The sequence below is a fragment of the Sphaeramia orbicularis genome, chromosome 6 (assembly GCF_902148855.1).
Source record: "Sphaeramia orbicularis chromosome 6, fSphaOr1.1, whole genome shotgun sequence".
NCBI classification, from domain to species: domain Eukaryota; kingdom Metazoa; phylum Chordata; class Actinopteri; order Kurtiformes; family Apogonidae; genus Sphaeramia; species Sphaeramia orbicularis.
In genome coordinates, this window is record NC_043962.1 from 55,432,119 (window position 1) to 55,452,098 (window position 19,980).

General features: G+C 36.1%; 1 protein-coding gene across 1 annotated transcript in view; it reads right to left on the minus strand.

Annotated features, from left to right (window-relative positions):
* Window positions 1-19,980, minus strand: part of lrriq1 (leucine-rich repeats and IQ motif containing 1) — a 125,017-nt gene that overhangs the window by 82,298 nt on the left and 22,739 nt on the right. The window contains exons 8-11 of the mRNA XM_030135645.1: window positions 18,969-19,162; window positions 15,947-16,074; window positions 15,084-15,157; window positions 14,596-14,689 (exon numbers count right to left, since the gene is read on the minus strand). Of these exons, the coding sequence (XP_029991505.1) occupies window positions 14,596-14,689; window positions 15,084-15,157; window positions 15,947-16,074; window positions 18,969-19,162 (490 nt within the window). The remainder of the gene's footprint in view (window positions 1-14,595; window positions 14,690-15,083; window positions 15,158-15,946; window positions 16,075-18,968; window positions 19,163-19,980) is intronic.

A 19,980-nucleotide genomic window follows, 5' to 3' on the forward strand; every position in this document is an offset into this window, starting at 1 on the left:
TGGTCTGTGTTCAGTGGGAAAAAGCCAGAGCTGGAAACTCTACAGGACACCAGGGAACAGCAGCAACAATAAAAGCTGTAAAAAATACAAGCCCTCGGGCTAAAAAGTCGATTTTTAAGACATTTTGAGCAAGTGGGTTTTCGAAATCCACTCCCAGAGCACCACATGCTCTTAAATTTTGCATACCATAAAGCATGAGGCGAGGCCTGCCTCTTATGAACTGTTTCATAATGCGAACATCCAGTGAATGTTGGAGTTAATGCTCTGACATAGATTTGTTAAACCAGGGGTATCAAACTCATTGTCTTTCAGGGGCCACATTGAGCCCGATTTCTTTTCTTTCTTTCTTTCTTTCTTTCTTTCTTTTCTTTTCTCGTCTTTATTTATTTCGAACATGCAAAGAAACAAAATAAAATAAAACAAAATAAAACATTTAAATGGACAGAATCTATCTTCAAGCACAATTGATGGAAAAAAAACAAACAATAATAATAATAATAATAAGCGGAGAATAACAAGTCTGAATTTTGCATGGTCAAAAAGGAGTAGGAAGAAGTATAAACTTATTTAATCCAACCCCTCAGTGCTTTTACACCTTTATCACTAACTTAATACAAGAATCAAACAATACTATTTTCCTAATTTTACCATCAAACCACAACAAATACATAATGCAATAACTGAATTACACACAACAAAATGTTCATGTCAGTACAGTCATACAAACAGGCTCAACAATTCAACCATTTTCTTCAATAATTCCAGCAGATTTATCAGTACAACATCATCCATAAACAAACAGGCCTCAGTGTCATTATTAAATACTGTACCTCAAGAATTAGTTCTTTATATCTTTTTTAAACTGAATTATGTTTGATATTTGTTTTATCTCCACACACAATTTGTTCCACAGTTTTCCTCCACAGAAACTTTTTAATGTAGTGCCCACTTTATGAATCTTTAAAGTTAACTTTCCCCTTAAATCATAGCTCCCCTCTCTATCACAAAACATTTCCTGAATATTGCCCGGCAGTCAGTTATTCTTTGCTTTATACATTATTTGAATAGTTTTGAACTCCACAAGGTCAATGAGTTTTAAAGGATTTGATCTCCAGTGGGCCGGACCAGTAAAATAATAGCATAATAACCTACAAATAATCACAACTCCAAATTTTTGTCTTTGTTTTAGTGCAAAAAAACCCCATTAAATACTGAAAATACTCAGTTTTATAAACTATCCAAACAAAAAAGATGTGAATAACCTGAAAACATTGAAATTTCTTAAGAAAAATAAGTGCAATTTTAACAGTATTATGCCTGAACTTATCATTTATACATGTGCATTATATGGATGGGCTTTACAAAGACACTGCTGTTCGTCCATCAGTCTCAATGATGACCTTGACTTCAGTTTTTGTGGGTCCTGGAGTGGCTTGTCAGCCCTATTTTTGGCCTGAAGTATCCATCACAAAAACACTAAACACTGAGTAACAGGCAGAAAATTGCTAAAACTGTGCTTAATTTTCTTTAGACATTTCAGGTTCATATTTGTTTAAATAATTCACATTTTATTGTTACAGGATAGTTTGTACACTGTAAAAAATGACTGCAGAATTAACACCACAACGTTGTAAAATTGCAACATAAAAAAAACTGTAAGTGACAATACAACGCAAAGTTGTTTATTTGAAAAAAAAATTGTGTTAATTAAATCAAATACAGCTGTAGTTTTTACAGGAAGAGTATGTGAACAAAACCAGATTTGTATGTAGAAATGATGTATTTCTATTGTTTTTAGAAAATACAACTGTAAATTAAAAAACAATGTGGTGCCGTTTAAATTGCAAAGACCATAATGTTGAAATAACGGCATACTTGCTTTTCTTTCTATGTATAAAAAGTTATAAAAAAGTAAACATTTAACAATGTGACATTTTAACTTGTAAATGAATGTGTTGGTAGAGTTGGTAGAGCGGCTCATCCAATAACCAAAGGGTTGATGGTTCGAATCCTGGTTCCAACTGTCCATATGTCCAAGTGTCCATGGAAGACGCTGAACCCTAAATTGTTCCCAGTTGGACCTGGTGGATTTGGAAAGAGCTGTGGACACCATGAAGGTGGAGAAAATGTGCTAAATAAGTGCAGACCATTTACCATTGAAATCCAGTGTTTAATATACATGTTTAAAATGTTAAATCTACATGTTTAAAATGTTAAATCTACATGTTTAAAATGTTAAATCTACATGCTACTCTGTAAATGCGTCTCAGCAACCCCTAGACTGAGCGTAACAATGTTTACAGTTGGATGTGTTTTTTACAGTATTGTTCTGGAAACAAAAGCTGCCAGTTTTTTTCCGTAAAAACAACAGATTTTTTTTACAGTGTAAATTTAAGTATTTTCATAATTTAATGTTATTTTTTTGCACTAAAACAAAGGCAAGTTGTCATTATTTATAGGCATAGTGTAATATTTTTTTTCACATCAAACTGAGAAGAAAATATGGAGTCATTATTTTTTGTAGGTTTTTATGCTATTATTTCACTTGAGATCATATATGGAACCTGAACTAAAATGACTTCCACAGCCTTGACTGTGGAATTTTTGCACTTTGCTAATTTATCCCATGGGCCGGATTGGAACCTTTGGCGGGCTGCATTTGGCCCCCGGGCCGCATGTTTGAGTCCCCTGTGTTAAAGGGTTTCTACCTGTCCGTGTCTAAAACAGATGACAACAGACATGATTTTTCTGGGTTATTTAAAACACTGTTAGGTTTTGCTGCAGTGTTTTATGTTACACTCTGACGGCTTTTGATTTTCCCGACCCTGCTGCCCCCCCCAGGACAAAGACACGACCGCTGAGGACGGGGTCTGGGTACTGTCAGAGGGATATGGTTTTGATGTGGCCCACTTGGTCTCTTCAGTGCAGATCAGGGTTAGATTCCAAGCCTACAGGCACGCTGTCTGGTCGGCTGTCTTTAAACCGAGCTCCAAACCCAAATAGGACCTTTTGATCGTTACATGAGCTCATTGAGGTGGGGAGTGTAATTCAATTCAGAAATGGATGCCACTTAGACACACTTGGGAGAACACAAAGTCCACTTTGTGTTCTGTACAACATAGTAAGATCTCACGAGTTGTTGATGTTTACAATGGATGATTCTCATTAAAGAATTGGGGGAATTTAGTTTTGCTTGTTTCGGTAAATACATCTTTAGTCATAATCTCCACACTAGGCTTAACAGTTTTTACAATCTTTTCATAGCACAAACCTTTTCTTGTATTGTGTATTTGTAAAACTGCTACCTTTAACTGAAAAATGTACACTGTAAAAAAAAAAAAAAACTGTAAAAAAAACTGTAATATTCCAGCAGCAGGGGTGCCAAAAAAAAACAATACTGTTAAATAACAGAAAATAATCATCTCATAAAAATACGGCAATTTTCCATAATTAAAACACAGTTTTTTGCCCTAACTTTACATGACATTTTGCTTTTTTTTTTTTTTTTTTGTACTTTTTAATGTTTAATAAAGAATATTTACATGTATTAAAACAATCAAATTTATATATATATATGTGTGTGTGTGTGTGTGTGTGTATGTATAATTTTTAATGAGACTCAGTTGTCCAATCCACTGATAAAAACTGTATTTGGACAGTTTATCAGTGCTTTTACATGTTATACATTCACAAAAATACATTTATTCAACATTTTTGTTGTGAAACCTCCTGTAATTACACAAGATATTTATCAATTAACAAACAAGTCTTGTTAAACTTACAGAACAAATGCTTCTTTTATGGTTTATTGTCAGTAATTTTATCTCGTTTTATTTTTTTATTTATTTATTTATTTATTCTATTTTTTTACAGTATTGAACTTTAAATTAACAGTTTAATCTCATGAATAGAAAAGAAATGTTTGTGAAATTACGATACATTTGCAAATGTATTTTAACTGTATTTTTCTGTGAAAAAAGAAAAAATTTCTTTTTAAAAAATGGAAATTTTATGGTTATTCACAGTTACAGCTTTTTCATGTTATTTTACATTTGACATGAAAAAATACAGTCTATTTTTGTAATTTCATTGATATTTTCCTGTATCTTAAAAATACAGAAAAAATCTGTAAAATAAACAGTGAAAATTCTGTTAAATTACAGATTTTTTTACAGGGTAAAACACACTGGGCCTGCAAGAAGTTCAGATGAATCACACAAACAAATCCATGCTGGGTGTATTAACCCCTTACTGCCTACATTTATTTTCAATTATATGAAAAAAAAAATTATTTGTGTTGTGATGCTAAGTTAAGAGAAGATTACTCATTTGAATATAACACATACAATAACTATGACGCAAATTAGTGACATTAGGCATAATTATCATTTCCAATCTCAGGTATGAGGATTATTTTTTGATGCTACTACTGGTCAGTTATTCCAGTCAACAATCCAAACCAAACAAAAATATCCAAAAATCAGTAGAATGTCAGGAAAACAAACAAAACAGAACGTTGAAACTGATCCATGAATGTAAGGGATCATAGAAAACCAGGTAACACATGTACATACTGTATGTGTTGAACAGCTCCTCATTAACAAAAACACTGGAGTATGGAGGCAAATTTGTCGCAATAGTGTACAAGGAGTTAAAGGATGAATACCACTTGATCACGAATTGGAGGTGCCACTACAGGTTTAAAGGGTACCGGTGGTGAATATTCATTGCTATTTATTTCAAAAGATCATGTGGTAGGGGTTCTGTCTGGTAACTGAGGTTATATGCCGCATTTCCAATACGTGGTACCGGCTCGGCTCGACTCGACTCGACTTGGCCATTCTGCGTTTCCATTACGAAAAAGGACTTGGAATCTGGTACCCGGTACTAGTTTTTTGGTATCACCTCTGCGAAGGTTCCAGGACTGAGGACCAGATACTAAAAGGTGACATATAAACACTGCAGACCACTGATTGGTCAGAAAGTCGTCTCTGTGACCCACTGTTTTACAAAAAACAGATGTGGAAGTTTACAGTAAATGTCGCGGTAGGTTAATCCATATGATGACAGCCCACAAAACTACACCATTCAGTCAGGAGATTCAGTCTTTGGTGGCCGACGTAAAAATTCAGCATGAGCTTGTTAAGACAACACGCAACGAGCGAGTTTGTCAGCAACTCTGAGCAGACGACACGGAAGTAACGCACCGCATCGCTGACGTCCAGGCACTGTAAAGTTGATAGAATCCTGTAATGTAAACTGGTACCCGAGTTGAGTCAAGCCGAGTCAAGCAAAGCTGGCTCCACATAGTGGAAACGTGACAATAGTCTGTTGTCAGGTATTAAGGGCGTTTTCACACAGTGTACCCGAGTCCGTATCTGAGTCTGTTTGACCCCAAAGTTCGCTTAATTTTATCAATGTGAATGCAAACGTTCCGTACTCAAGTACCGTACCCGAGTCCAGCTGAGAAGGTAGTCCTGGGTACGGACTGCGTGGACTCCAGTATGATATGTTGCAGTGTGAAAGCGACCCGTGTCCAAGAACGGAAGTGACCTGAAGTCACCTGGAGACCACAGAGGGCGCTCCTGTTGTCTCCTGAAAAAGCCTTGGATCCGTGCAGCACAGGCTAGCCTTATCGACCGAATCACTCGGTGATATATCAAGGACAACAAAGGTCGCTCTTCTTCACTTTACCTCACACTGGATAACAGACAGACAAGTATTGCTGCCGTTGTAGACAAATGAACAGAACAGTCGCTCAGTTGATGACGTAAGCGTTTGTCTTCTTCTTCCACGTTTGTTGGATAGCGACAGAATTGGATATGAACCGGAGAGCTTGGCATACATTGGCACGTGACCAAATGGCGCTGAATAACACATGAAAGGTCGAAAATGCGTACGTATAGCACACCAAATGCCATAAGAACTAATGTGACATACAACGTAATTTCATGAGCTCAGTCTCTGTATGCACCTGACTGAACTCACACACCAAATACTTATTTAATATTGTCCAAAGGATGAGCAAAAGAAAGACAACAGATCACCCTCAAACTTACAACTTTAAACTCAACAAAACAACGAACCGGCACTTAGTTGGAGGAGTTAAAATGCAGTAACACAAATATACACACAACAGAGAGAAGTGCCTTACGTATTATTTGCAAAATGTGGGTGGGCCTCCCCAGTTTAAAGGCAGTAAATCTGCTCTGTTATCTGCCCTCACAGCTGCTTCTTCTACACTGAACCCTCCTAAATGGATATAAATGGAGCTTCTCCCTCCTTTCTGAGGGTTCACATTCCTTCATCAGCGTCCTACTTCTCTAACACGAGCGCCGGTCCGTTTCATTTAGTGAAGACTTCCTCCAAAACAGCGGCTCTTAAGGTGTCCCAGATTAATCAGGCCCAGTGTTTTCTTCCTCCACGTCTCCAGGATCAGGGGCTGCCTACAGGGATTGTAATTCTTAGCACTTGGCTTTTGGTGCTTTAATTTAACCGGTGTTATCACTGGATCAAGATGAAAGAGCCGGGGCATGAGTGTGGAAATATGGGGGGTTAATTCCAGTGTTGGCATTGGAGGTTAGGTAAAGTTCAATTAAATACGAGGGTACTGTTTCAGCCAAGGCAGGAGAAATGTCCACAGGTGTCCTGTATTTTAAGGAAAACCGTGGATAAACAGGAAAAACTAATCCAAGTTAAAACAGAAGGAATTAAAGAGGCAGGCAGGCTCAGTGGCGGTGTTCATTTAGACCAGGGGTGTCAAACATGCGGCCCGGGGGCCAAATGCGGCCCACCAAAGGTTCCACTGCAGCCCATGGGATGAATTTACAAAGTGCTGTGGAACTCATTTTAGTTCAGGTTCCACATACAGACCAATATGATCTACAGTCAAATAATAACAGCAGAATAACCGACAAAAAATAATGACTCCATATTTTCTTCTTGCTTTGGTGTGAGAAAAATAATATTACACCATGCCCACAAATAATGACAACTTCAAATTTTTGTTTTAATGCAAAAAATAACGTTAAATTATGGGAAAAATCTTGAATTAAGCCAACAAAAATCTTCAATTAAGTAAAAAAAATCTTGAATTAAGCCCCCCCCAAAAAAATTCAATTTAGTTAAAAAATCTTGAATTGAGCCCAAAAAATCTCAAATTTAGCAAAAAATCTTGAATTAAGCAAAAATCTAGAATTAACAACTTCAAATTTGTTCTTTGTTTTAGTGCAAAAAAATAACATTAAATTATGAAAATACTTACATTTACAAACTGGCCTGTTACAATAAAATGTGAATAACCTGAATAAATACTAACAACCTGAAAACAGTCTACAGAAAATTAAGCACAGTTTTAGCTATTTTCTGCTTGTTACTCAGTGTTTTGTGTCTTTGTAGATCTGATCCATAATGCACATGTAGAAATGATAGGTTGAGGCAGAATATTGTTAAAATTGCACTTATTTTTCTTAAGAAATTTCAGTTTTTTCAGGTTATTTACATCTTTTTTGTTTGGATAGTTTATAAAAGTAAGTATTTTCATAATTTAATGGGGTTTTTTTTTTCACTAAAACAGTCAAAAATTTGTAGTTGTCATTATTTATAGGTTATTCTGTTATTATTTTACTGGAGATTATTTCACTGGAGATCAAATCAGGCTGAATGCGGCTCCCGAAAGAACATGAGTTTGAGAGCCCTGATTAAGACTTTCACAAAAACACTCAGGGAAATTATTTTCTACAACAGACTCAATAAAAATCATGGCTTATCAATATCCTTTCACATCATCACTGACTGTGAATTTTTTATCTTACACATAATTTTGCACGCTGCAACCGCCTTAACATGAAAAACATACTGAAGTTCTGTAAGTGAATGAGCAAACTGACAATGAAAAGTTAACAGATTCTCTCTTGTATCAATATTTGGAAAAATTACGAGGACTTTGCACGGCGAATGTACGCGCAGATGTCAGTGGCACGTCGCGGTAACCTTATAGCGGACGTGGATCACAGGGCTGATCCTGGGCAGTGGACAGGAAGGCCTGTGTTCTGCTGGAATGTTTAGACTCCCAGAGCCAACACGGCCATTTTACCAGAGGAACGCTGGCTTTCACTGCTAAAGTCCTCTGAATGAGCATCACATGGAGGTACATTTCACAGCCAAGGAAGCTGAAATGGACACTTTTTAATATGAACCTTTTCAAACTACAATGGAAATTTCTGGTTGCACTATCTGGGCAATACTGGAGTGAACCGCTGAATTAGACAGCTTTGGGACCATTTAGACCTGTGGTTCTCAACTGGTCTGGCTTCAAGACCCACTATCACACCTCAATAACAAGTCATGACCCAAATGGATAAAAGTTAACCCTGTAAAGCCTGAACCATTAAATCATTGACAGAAAATTCCGGTTCTTTGAAACTGGAGCCTTTTTTGGTCCTTCTGAACAACCAAAAAATTTTTTTCTAAATGCTAATTTCCATGTATGAGTTTCAATTTTATATTATATTTGATACATCATGTCTCAATGCTCAAATATTATTATTTTTGAACAAACATAAACATAATATAACACAAACATGTCTAACAAATTGGTGATTCCTTCTCAAAATTGGCAAACTTCTGCCTACAGACGCGGAAAAAATGATTACACCGCCAAAAGTCATCAAAAACAGTGGTTATGCTGTCAGGTACTAACTCCTGTGTGTATCATGTGACTAAAACAGACAGTAAAGAAAACATGGAATGCCTAAAAGCACTGTTTTTGTCAGTACAATGCCATAGATACTGATGGAAGAACTGATCTGATTTTGGATATTATTAAGAAAACATGAAAAATGGATAGATACCAGCTCTGAAATTAAACTCAACTCAATTAAACTATCATTACATTTGTCCAAACAAAAGGAAACTTTAGTTGTTAAAATGAACTGGTGAATGAATTCCTCCCCCTGGTGGATTATCTGTGTATTGCATGTATCTAAGTGTATACATCAGGTTTTAAAAAGCACATATATCACCCTGATCATGTACAGGGCTTCAAAACTCATGCATCAAATATGATACGTTTGGCATTACAGGGTTAAACTTCTCAAATGTATTTAATATTAAGATAGTGTGTTTTAAACTTGACATAAAAACCAATTACACTGGTCTACAACTAAAACACTTCCAGAATAAAAGCAGAAAACTTTACTAAACTTGAGTTAATAATAAAGAAAAATTCAGTCCAAAGTGCTTGTTGGTTGGAGTTTCTAAGATACTGTCCTAGGCCAAAATGTGAAATTTTGAGAATTAATTAGAGAATGGGTTTTATTTTAAAGGAATATCAGTGTCAGAGTTACCAGATCTACCTCAAAACACTGGGCCAGATCTACTAAGATCCCAATTTGTGCATACTAATTTGCGTACGCAATCTAGAATTTTGCATGCGGGGTTGAACCGCGGTTTGTGGGTGATTTACCAAGACTGCTTGCACAAATTACAACAGGTGCAAAGTCTTGGAGACCACCCTATTCAAATGAGGATTTTGCGTGCGCTACTGGAGACAATACACTGTAGAAACTGCTCTGGGATACACCAGCACCAATGGGAACAGTGACTGGAATGATCCAGACGAAGGAAATGTAACGTTGGAGGAGTTCTGTCATAGAAGGTATTGCATTAATATACGTGGGGGTGCGGTCCACAACTAACGCTGGCAAGAAACAAAAGTGAAACTTCACATACTTTCAACATCCAACTCCTGGGTTCTATTCCTCTGTTATACAGTGTGTGCGTGCGTGTGTGCGTGCGTGCGTGCATGTGTGTGTGTGAGAGAGTGAGAGAGAGAGAGAGAGAGAGAGAGAGAAAGAGAGAAAGTGTAAGTGTTTAAGAATTACCAGACATAAGTGGTTGTCTTTCACCTGAACCCAAACTGATCCCGAACAGGACTGTAATGATGGTGGAGGGTCTTCAGTCTCTTCCTTCCAGGTTGATATCATACTTGTTGTTTTTTTTTTTAACCTTATATCAGCTGCTATTTCGTATTTCTGGTCAATGTGCGCTCCTTCAATATGTCCGTGTGGAGCTTGCATGAATTTAAAGTTCCGCATCGACTGACGTCTTTTGTTACTTTTTCTTTTTCTCAACATACGGTGCCGTTTCGGTACAGCTGTGTACTGAAACGAACAGGTGTGTACTGAAACAGTTCGGTTTGGTATGTGGACCATTTACAGGCCTAATCTGTAAACAAATAGGTCCCTTAGAAATCAGATCTTGAACAAACAGGATTTGTTTGTGCTTTGGTGTGAACAACAATGGAGACCAGTTTTAGAGAGAAAGTTCAGAGGAGGATGAGGACGGAAACTGTTATGACTACACATGTTTGGAGAATAAATACTTTTGTGCATTTGCCCTTTGTATTTATAGTCTGTATTTACATTTACGCTACAAATGAATAGGCCAAACACTCTAGATAATAGTGTTTTATATTAACGTGCAGTTGAGATGTATGTGGGTAAATCTTTGATCAATAAGGCAGGAATGAATGAAATGTAAAATATTTTGCATTATGCATGTAAATGGATCTTGTGTGAAGAATTTCAACAAAGAGAGCCCTACTTTCAGGAAATATACTTTAATAATTGTGAAAATATATAATGTCTGTTGCTTGTTATTATTATCAGATATTATAGTGACAAATGTGATGAAATTCAGAGGACAGAAGAACAGACCCAGCCAGTGCCAGGAGGTGTTTCTGTTCTGTACAGATAACAGAAAAGTGCCAGTGGGTTATTTGTAGGGGTCATTTTCAGTTTGGGCTTGTGTTATTTATGTTTGTAGCTCTTCTTAGTTTCAGATTTGGTTTAAGGCTCTACTTTTGAGGTTATTGAAGGAAAGGAGGAAGCGGCTTCAGGTGCTATTCATTAGTGTGGAGGTAAACAATTTTTCTGACCATGTGAATGTGAGATCATGAAAGGAATGTTTTATTTTTCCCTGTTTGGACGTTATTTTATGCTATGCCTTCATGTGGACGATTCCTCTGAAGATCAACAAGTCATGAGTCGAAATGACTGAATAATCAACTCATGAGTCACTGAGAGCATGTGTCAAATTAGAGTACCTTTGAAATAGGACAAATGGTCACTACATGACGTTTCACAGTTAGTCCTTTACGTCTACACTTAACTGAGATACTCAAACACATTTTTGCACAATTTTTTGTGAAAATATTTACATTTATGCCTTTTTTCCCATGGAGGTAAAACAACAACTGGATTCCAGACGCCAGAAATAGTTCTCAAAGGCAACTTTCTAGGTCCCATGTTATTTCCATGTTATGTGGTCCATTACACACATGTACTAGTGCCTGATTGGTCCGTGCACAAATGGACTAGTGCCGACCTGCTGGCCCCACACTTAAAAAAAAAAAAAAAAAAACGTTAAAAAAACAGCATTATTCCGGCAGCAGGCGTGCCAAAAAATACTGTAAAATAATGGAAAATAACCATCTCATAAAAATATGGTAATTTTCCATAATTAAAATACAGTTTTTTGCCCTAACTTTACATGAGATTTTCCTTTTTTTTTTTTGGCTTCTTAATGTTTAATAAAGAATATATTCATGTATTAAAACAATCAAATTATCTATAAATACAGGGGTTGGACAAAATAATGGAAAAACCTTAAAAAATCAACAAAATATAATTTAATATGGTGTAGGTCCGCCTTTTGCGGCAATTACAGCCTCAATTCTCCGAGGTATTGATTCATACAACTTGTGAATTGTTTCCAAAGGAATTTTAAGCCATTCTTCAGTTAGAATACCCTTCAACTCTTTTAGAGACGATGGCGGTGGAAATCGACGTCTTACTTGAATCTCTAAAACTGACCATAAATGCTCAATAATGTTGAGGTCTGGGGACTGTGCCGGCCATACGAGATGCTCAACTTCATTAGAATGTTCCTCATGCCATTCTTTAACAATTCCAGCTGTATGGATTGGGGCATTATCATCTTGAGGTGAAGGTGTTTCCATTATTTTGTCCAACCCCTGTATATATGTACATAATTTTCAATGAGACTAAGTTGTCCACTCCACTGATAAAAACTGTATTTGGACAGTTTATCAGTGCTTATACATGTTATACATTCACAAAAATACATTTATTCCACATTTTTGTTGTGAAACCTCCCGTAATTACACAAGATATTTGTCAATTAACAAACAAGTCTTGTTAAACTTACAGAACAAATACTTATTTTACGGTTAATTGTCCATAATTTTATCTCGGTTTTTTTCTTTCTTTTTTTTTTTTTACAGTATTAAACTATAAATTAACAGTTTAATCTCATAAATGGTAAATAAATATTTGTGAAATTATGATACATTTGCAAATAAATTTTAACTGTATTTTTCTGTGAAAAAAGAACACATTTCAATAAAATGGAAATTTTATGGTTTTTCGCAGTTACAGTTTTTCATGTTATTTTACATTTGACATGTAAAATCACAGTCTATTTTTATAATTTCATTGATATTTTCCTGTATCTTAAAAATACAGGAAAAATCTGTAAAATAAACAGTGAAAATTCTGTTAAATTACAGATTTTTTTTACAGTGCACCTTGGATTGTACATTTGGTTTTTCTTTTTTTTTTGGGGGGGGGGGTTTGGTGGAGTTGATTCCAGTCATTTAAAACCTCTGGGAGAGTATCTTCCATCCGTTTTAGCATCTGTGGCTGAACGTCTGGTAGTTCTACAGCTGTCTCTTTTGTCGTTGTGGTCAATGGGGACATTTCTTTTTGGGTTCCAGGGGATTTTTTCATTGGAAAACTATGAGTTGCCACTTTTGGAATTGGGATCAAGCCTGAGTCCTGATTTGGAATCAAGTTCTTACTGCTTCCATCACTTCCATTTGTGATCTTTCCCTGCACAGGTAACCAGGGCTGCTTTAGTTTGTGAGGCATCATGGGAATTTTCTCCAAATACATTATTTGGAGTCTGCATCTGGTTTTGGAGACACTTCTGACCACCTGATGTACCATCTGGTCCAACTAAAGGTCCATTTATTTGGACAAATATAAAGATAACAACAAAAATAGCTCATAGTAGTTTAATTTCAGAGCTGATATCTATCCATTTAACATGTTTTCTTGATAATAATAATGGATTAGATTTATACAGCGCTTTTCTATGAACGCATGTACAGAGCTCTCACATCCTCCCTCTGGTGGTGGTAAACTACATCTGTATCCACAGCTGCCCTGGGGCAGACTGACGGAGGCGTGGCTGCCAGTCTGCGCCTACAGCCCCTCTGACCACCACCAAACATTCACACACACTCATACACCAGTGTGAGCAGCAGCACTGGAGGCAGGGGGGGTGAAGTGTCTTGCTCAAGGACACAACAGCACATGGACAGAGCGGGATTCGAACTGCCAACACTTCGGTTATTGGACGACCCCTGGCCATGGCTGCCCCCCGAAAATCACTTCAGTTCTTACATCAATATCTATGGCAGGGGTGTCAAACATGCGGCCTGGGGACCAAATGCGGCTCGCCAAAGGTTCCAATCAGGCCTGTGGGATGAATTTGCAAAGTGCAAAAATTCCACAGTCTTGAATTGAATTAAGCAAAAAAATTAGCTTGAATTAAGGAAAAAATCTTGAATTAAGCAAAAAAAAATAAAAATCTTCAATTAAGTAAAAAAAAAAAAAATCTTGTATCAAGCCAAAAACATCTTTATTATTCTTATTATTATATCTTTATTTAATTTAGCAAAAATTCTTGAATTAACAACTTTTTTGTCTTTGTTGTAGTGCAAAAAATAACATTAAATTATGAAAATATTTACATTTACAAACTATCCTGAAACAATAAAACGTGAATAACCTGAACAAATGTAAACAACCTGAAATGTCTAAAGAAAATTAAGCACAGTTTGAACTATTTTCTGCCTGTTCCTCAGTGTTTAGTGTCTTTGTAGACCTGATCTATAATGCACATGTAGAAATGACAAGTTGAGGCAGAGTACTGTTAAAATTGCACTTATTTTTCTCAAGAAATTTCAGTTTTTTTCAGGCTATTCACATTTTTTTATTTGGATAGTTTCTAAAAGTAAGTATTTTCATAATTTAATGGGATTTTTTTGCACTAAAACAAAGACAAAAATGTGGAGTTATTATTTATAGGCTATTATGTTATTATGTTACTGGTCCGGCCAACTGGAGATCAAATCAGGCTAAATGTGGCCCGTGAAAGAAAATGAGTTTGAGAGCTATGCCATTGTACTGACAAAAACAGTGCTTTTAGATATTCCATGTTTTCTTTTCTGTCTGTTTTAGTCACATGACACACACACAGGAGTTCGTACTGGATTGCATAACCATTGTTTTTGATGACTTTTGATGGTCTAATCATTTTTTTTTTTGTCTGTATATACAGTACATTTCCTTTTGTCTTTTTGGTTCATCCTTGTTGGTCTTTCATGCTCCTTTTGAGGGGTTCAGAAGTCAAACACTTTTCCTTTTAATCTTACATGTTGACACTAAATGGAGTGGAATGGGGACAGTACTGGGCATCACTGTGGTGCTCCAGCCTCCACCTTACCTCCAGCCTCGCTCTTGTGTAAGAGGATTCCCAGCAAGGTGAACTTCTCGAAGGAATCGACATCTCTGCAGGCTCTGGCACACATTATTCAGCTCTGAGAGAGAGGCACAACATGAGGCACTCGTCAGTGTCGATTCTACAGCCTTTCCTTTCTTTTCTTTTCTCCTCTGATTATCAGGTGCTATATCAGCCCAATGGAGGCTTGGCTTCTGGCAGAGGCAATATGAATGCAGGAGGGTTTTATATAATATATGGTGCAGTAAATTTTAACACTTAAAATGAGTTTGAGTCCAGGTAAATCTTGTTCAGCGAAACGAACATGTGGCTGAGTGGGAGTAAGGAACCAAAGACGAAGACAATGAGTGTGCATACAGAATAAATGCAGCACCAAGAGTTTATGGAATTTTAATATGAAAGTGTCATCTGTTATCTACAGTCAGTGTGGTGAGTAAAAAGGTTTTCATGTTGGTTAAATCCAAATTTGTTACCTGATAGGCAGTTGAAATGAAGATCCAGATTCTCTAGGGACACAAAATCAGACATGCAGGGCAGCTGGGTAATTCTGGGAAATGCAAACAGATATTAAGCTACACTGTATTTTCACTTTGCTGAAATTTTTCTGGTCAGTTCATGACAGTTTTCCAGGTTTTAAGAACAATGTATAAAAATAAATAAATAAATAAATAAATAAAAACTGAACAATTTAGGCTGAACAAGTAGTTATCTTATCTTATCTTATCTTATCTTATCTTATCTTATCTTATCTTATCTTACCTTATTTTATTGTAACTTAACTTAACTTCCTTCTATAAAGCATTGGATAAAAGAACTATCAGAGAGCATCGGACTGGAAAGACTGACTTATATGACCAAAGAAAAAATGAAGGAATTTGCACAATTATGGGAACCTTATATGAACATTCTGGTACGTGGACATGACATCCAAATTATTACTGATTTAATTTTTATTATTGCGACTGCTGTATTTTGTTTTTATTTCTACATGCTGTATATGTATACATGTTCATATGTATGTGTGTGTGTGTATGTGTGTGTGTGTGTATATATATATATATATATATATATATATATATATATATATATATATATATATATATAAAAAGAAAAAAAAGGTAATTTATGAATCTTTGTTGAATGAATATTGTCATATAAATATAGACTTTGCAGTGCGATACTTAACAGAGGAGTCATCTGTGAAGCTCAATGTGTCCACATACTTTTGTCCATTTGTGTATGAGTTAGATAATTATGATATGAGGCTAACGACATGTGTTTTAAAAGGCCTCATGACGAGGCAGGCTTTAGAAATCGAGCATGAAGAAATGTGTACCTGTTCTGGGCCACAGAGAGGTGTTGCATGATGGGAAGCCAACAGGCAGCGAGCTCCTGTAGCGACGAGATGCTGTTGTCATCCAGACGCAGTTCTCTGAGGAGGACGTGGTTGTTCAGAGCGGGAGGCTAATGGACAAACATGGACAAGCTGTCACTGAACACTGGTCACACTCGGGGGTTAGACTCACTTTGTGTTGTTTCTGCGGCTGCTCCACTGACAGGCCTGGATCAGCCCATCCATCACTGTCACACGTCTTAGTCCGGTTGTGTTTGAAGCACTGGGCTGAGAGCACCAACTAGACGACACTAACAGTTTGGTTTAAACTGTCTCCCTTAACCAGCACTTAAACAGCCATCAGACTGTACAACAGTTCACAGTAATACATCATATCAACATAAACATCATGTACAACTATATGCAAATATGACAATAAAATGTAACAGGACGAATTATATAAATAGAAGATTTTCTTTTATATTTCCTGTTGATTTTTGAATGTTTCTGCTTGTTTTTCTGCACTTCTGTTTGTTTTTTCTTTTGTTTTGTTCTGTTGTTTTGTTTTTTTTGTATTTTTGCTGTTGTAAATGCAGCAACTTCCCCATAGTGGGATCAATAAAGTCTTATCTTATCTTATCTTATCTTGAGCAAGAGGGTTTATAATTTTCAGAAAATGTGATTTTAACACTTTAAGACCAATAACTACTTTTGTCACAACTTCCAAATAATGTTTTTCATCTTTCCCAATTGATTAATCGACATTTATTATCCTTTGCATTTTGGATTTTTCAGTGAAAATTTGGTATTTTCCCACATTTAATTTACTGATCATGTAGATGTCCATAAAAGCTCAGAGTAAATTCAAAGGCTATGAGACCAAATCAGAAAAAAAAAAGAAAAAAAAGTTACTTTTACATCAAAATCTCTCATTAACTGAACATAAACCCAGTGTGTCCATCCACTGTCACTGATCCAACTCCATGGGTTTTACTGGTGAATCAATGTTGTAGAAGATGACGGTGTTTCCACGGTAACTACGGAGCCTCTGAACGTCCAAATGGGTCACATGTGATGACCATGAAAAGATGAAGAACTGTATTTTACACCAATTATTGACATGGATTGATAGGATTAGTGGATCAGCAGGGATTAAACAGTTTAGATCAGTAGATGGTTTGCTTTGGATGTGGATGTTTGAGTGTTTATGGGTTAATAAGGTATGTAACATCCTAGAGTATCAATTGTGTAAACTCTTCAAATAGCAGAAAATTAAATTACATTGTCATATATTATAAAGACAACTGTGATATACTGGGTAAACAATAAGTTACTATTATGTTATTCCAGTCAAGTAAACTAATTACAGTTGATAAATGATCTTACATCTGGTGTTGCTGAGGTGAAAGCCAAAATATAGTGAAAACATGATGATTACTGTGCACGTTGAATCAGGCATATGAAACGGATACATGCTTCAGATGAGAGTTTTGAAAAATCAAGTATCAGAGTTCCCTTTGGTTACACTTTTTTCCTGTGAAACGTTAGACAGGAATTATATATTTGAAGCAGTCAGAAAAATATTTTTAGTATGTTAGTCGATAGGGATTTAAAATGAAGGAATAATATTGTTTTTAATTAATTTTTAATTAAAGTTAAAAAATTTAAACTTTATATATATATATATATATATATATATATATATATATATATATATATATATATGTATACACACACACACACACACACACACACACAAGACAGATATCCCAAACCACTTAGGCTCCATTCAGACAGCAGGTCAATTCAAATTTTTTGATGAAATCTGCCTTTTTTGTATTTTCATTCATGTTACACTTTAAATGTGACTTCTATCAGTTTTGAGTATGAACTGAAATTTCTAGTAATTGATAAAAATAAAAAAAAAAATTTGAAAAATGTACTAATAAAAATCTCTGTTGAGTTGACAGAGCCAATCCCAATCCATAAAAGACATGACAAACTGTGGTTGTGAAACTGCAGCACTGTGGTTCTGTTTATCTGTCACATGTTCATTGTGGTCAGTTTCAGATGCTGCAGCTCTTTCATAATTCATACTTTGAGTTCTTGTTTGTTCAGTATTAATTGTCAGCCTTGTAAATCACAGCTGGACTGACTGGACATATCCTGACCAAGGAAAATCCAATTCTCCCTTTTACTGCAGTAATCTACACCTGGATTTTCTGCCTCCGACCATAATAATATACATTATATAGACTAAATGTCCTCTAAAACTAACCTGTATTTGAAACATAGTACAACAAACTATTACATGAACAAAAACAAGTTAACGCTTTCATGCATGAATTATGAGAACCTTAGTCAAGATATTTTTCCTGAGTGTTTTTATTCCTATTTAGGCATGAAAAAAACAAGAGTTTTGTTTGTTTTTTTTAAGGAGTAACAAAAATGTTCACTCGGCTGGACACCATGCATTTAATTTGTGAAACAAAGAAACATGTATTTAAAACCTAATATCAGAAAGTGATATAGAAAACTATGCGATAAAAACATTTTTAATGCTTCTAATCAGATGTTTTGTTACATTTTAACATTCCCTAATACTAATTAGCTAGTATGCAAAAAAATACCTTTTTGCTTAAAAAACAAAGCCTGTTAATTACAGTCTAATAACAATTAGCAATTGATTTACACTCGATCATGTTACCGCAGATCAGGTTTATCAAGAACACAGAGTTACAGTAATGGTCTGAACATCAGTGTATTATGGGATGGTGCGTAAGTGTCGAAATTTTTGAGGTCGCCAAAAATGTGTGATGTTAAAATGGGGTCAGGAGACAAAAAAGGTCGGAAACCACTGTTTCAACAGATCAGATCCAGGTCACATGTAGGCAACAAAACTGGATTTGGGCCACGTTTGGCTGCAGTCTGAACGTAGCCTTATTCTCACCCCCTCTGAGAGTTCTCTGTCTTCATAATATGGATGCAGAGCAGTGGCACCACCTGCACTGCTCTCAGTTTTTACCTGGCTCAGGCTGTTGCTCCTCAGGTCCAGGGTACTGAGCAGGACACAGTGGTCCAGACCCTCCACACTTGCCAGGTGGTTATGTGAGCAGTCCAGGTGCAGCAGCGTGGACACGTCCCTCAGTCCTTTGGTGCTGATCAGCTGGTTGTGATCCACTGACAGCCTCTGGAGCCTCCTCATGGACTCCAGACCAGCTGGGGACAATACAGCAATGAGCATTAAAAATAAAAACCTGAAAACCAAAGAGACCATCTGACAGTCCCCACGCCCTCTGGACGACAGGATTCAGTTTAAGGTGAGTCGCCACAGAATGTTCGTGGTACGGTGATAGCTGCAAAACTTAATATATTTAGCGTCTTCCTTGAGCAATATCTATTCATGACTTCAGCCCCCGGCCCAGGCTGAGTCCAGGCCATCAATCATCTCACAGTGAGGAAAATGAAATGAACAGCTGCAAAAGTAGACTAATACTGCCCTCCGGTGGTGAACTGAAGACATGTCTGGAGCAGGAATCAAAAAGGAAATATCCTCCTGAGACCCAGGAAATAAAAGTTTTGGGGTTTTTTTACATTACATAATTGCCTTGATTGGAAACCATATAATGCCACAGTTTTTCAGATACTTTTTAAAAATTTTTATTTAATGAAATTTCCTTTGCAGTAGACAGTTTTTTTGTTGTTGTTATTGTTTATTATATAAAGCTGTGAAACTCTTGTCCACTACAGAGGACAACAAGTGTTCAGAGAACGCTTACCTCCGCCAAGTACCCTGAACGGTGTGCATGTGTGGATCGACTATTTCTTTTTAAATTAAACAGTTTCAAGGTTGTTCCATACAGCAGAAAAAGTTGAAGCTTGGTACCAGTCATGTGTATGTCAAATTAGATTAAATTCCAATCAATATTTGTTGAGTTATAATGAAAAATGTGTCGTAAATAAGTAAAGTAAAAAAGTAGAAGTAAAAAAAAAAAAGTAAAGAAAAGAAGCGATAAGAGAAGAAAAGTAATGAAAAG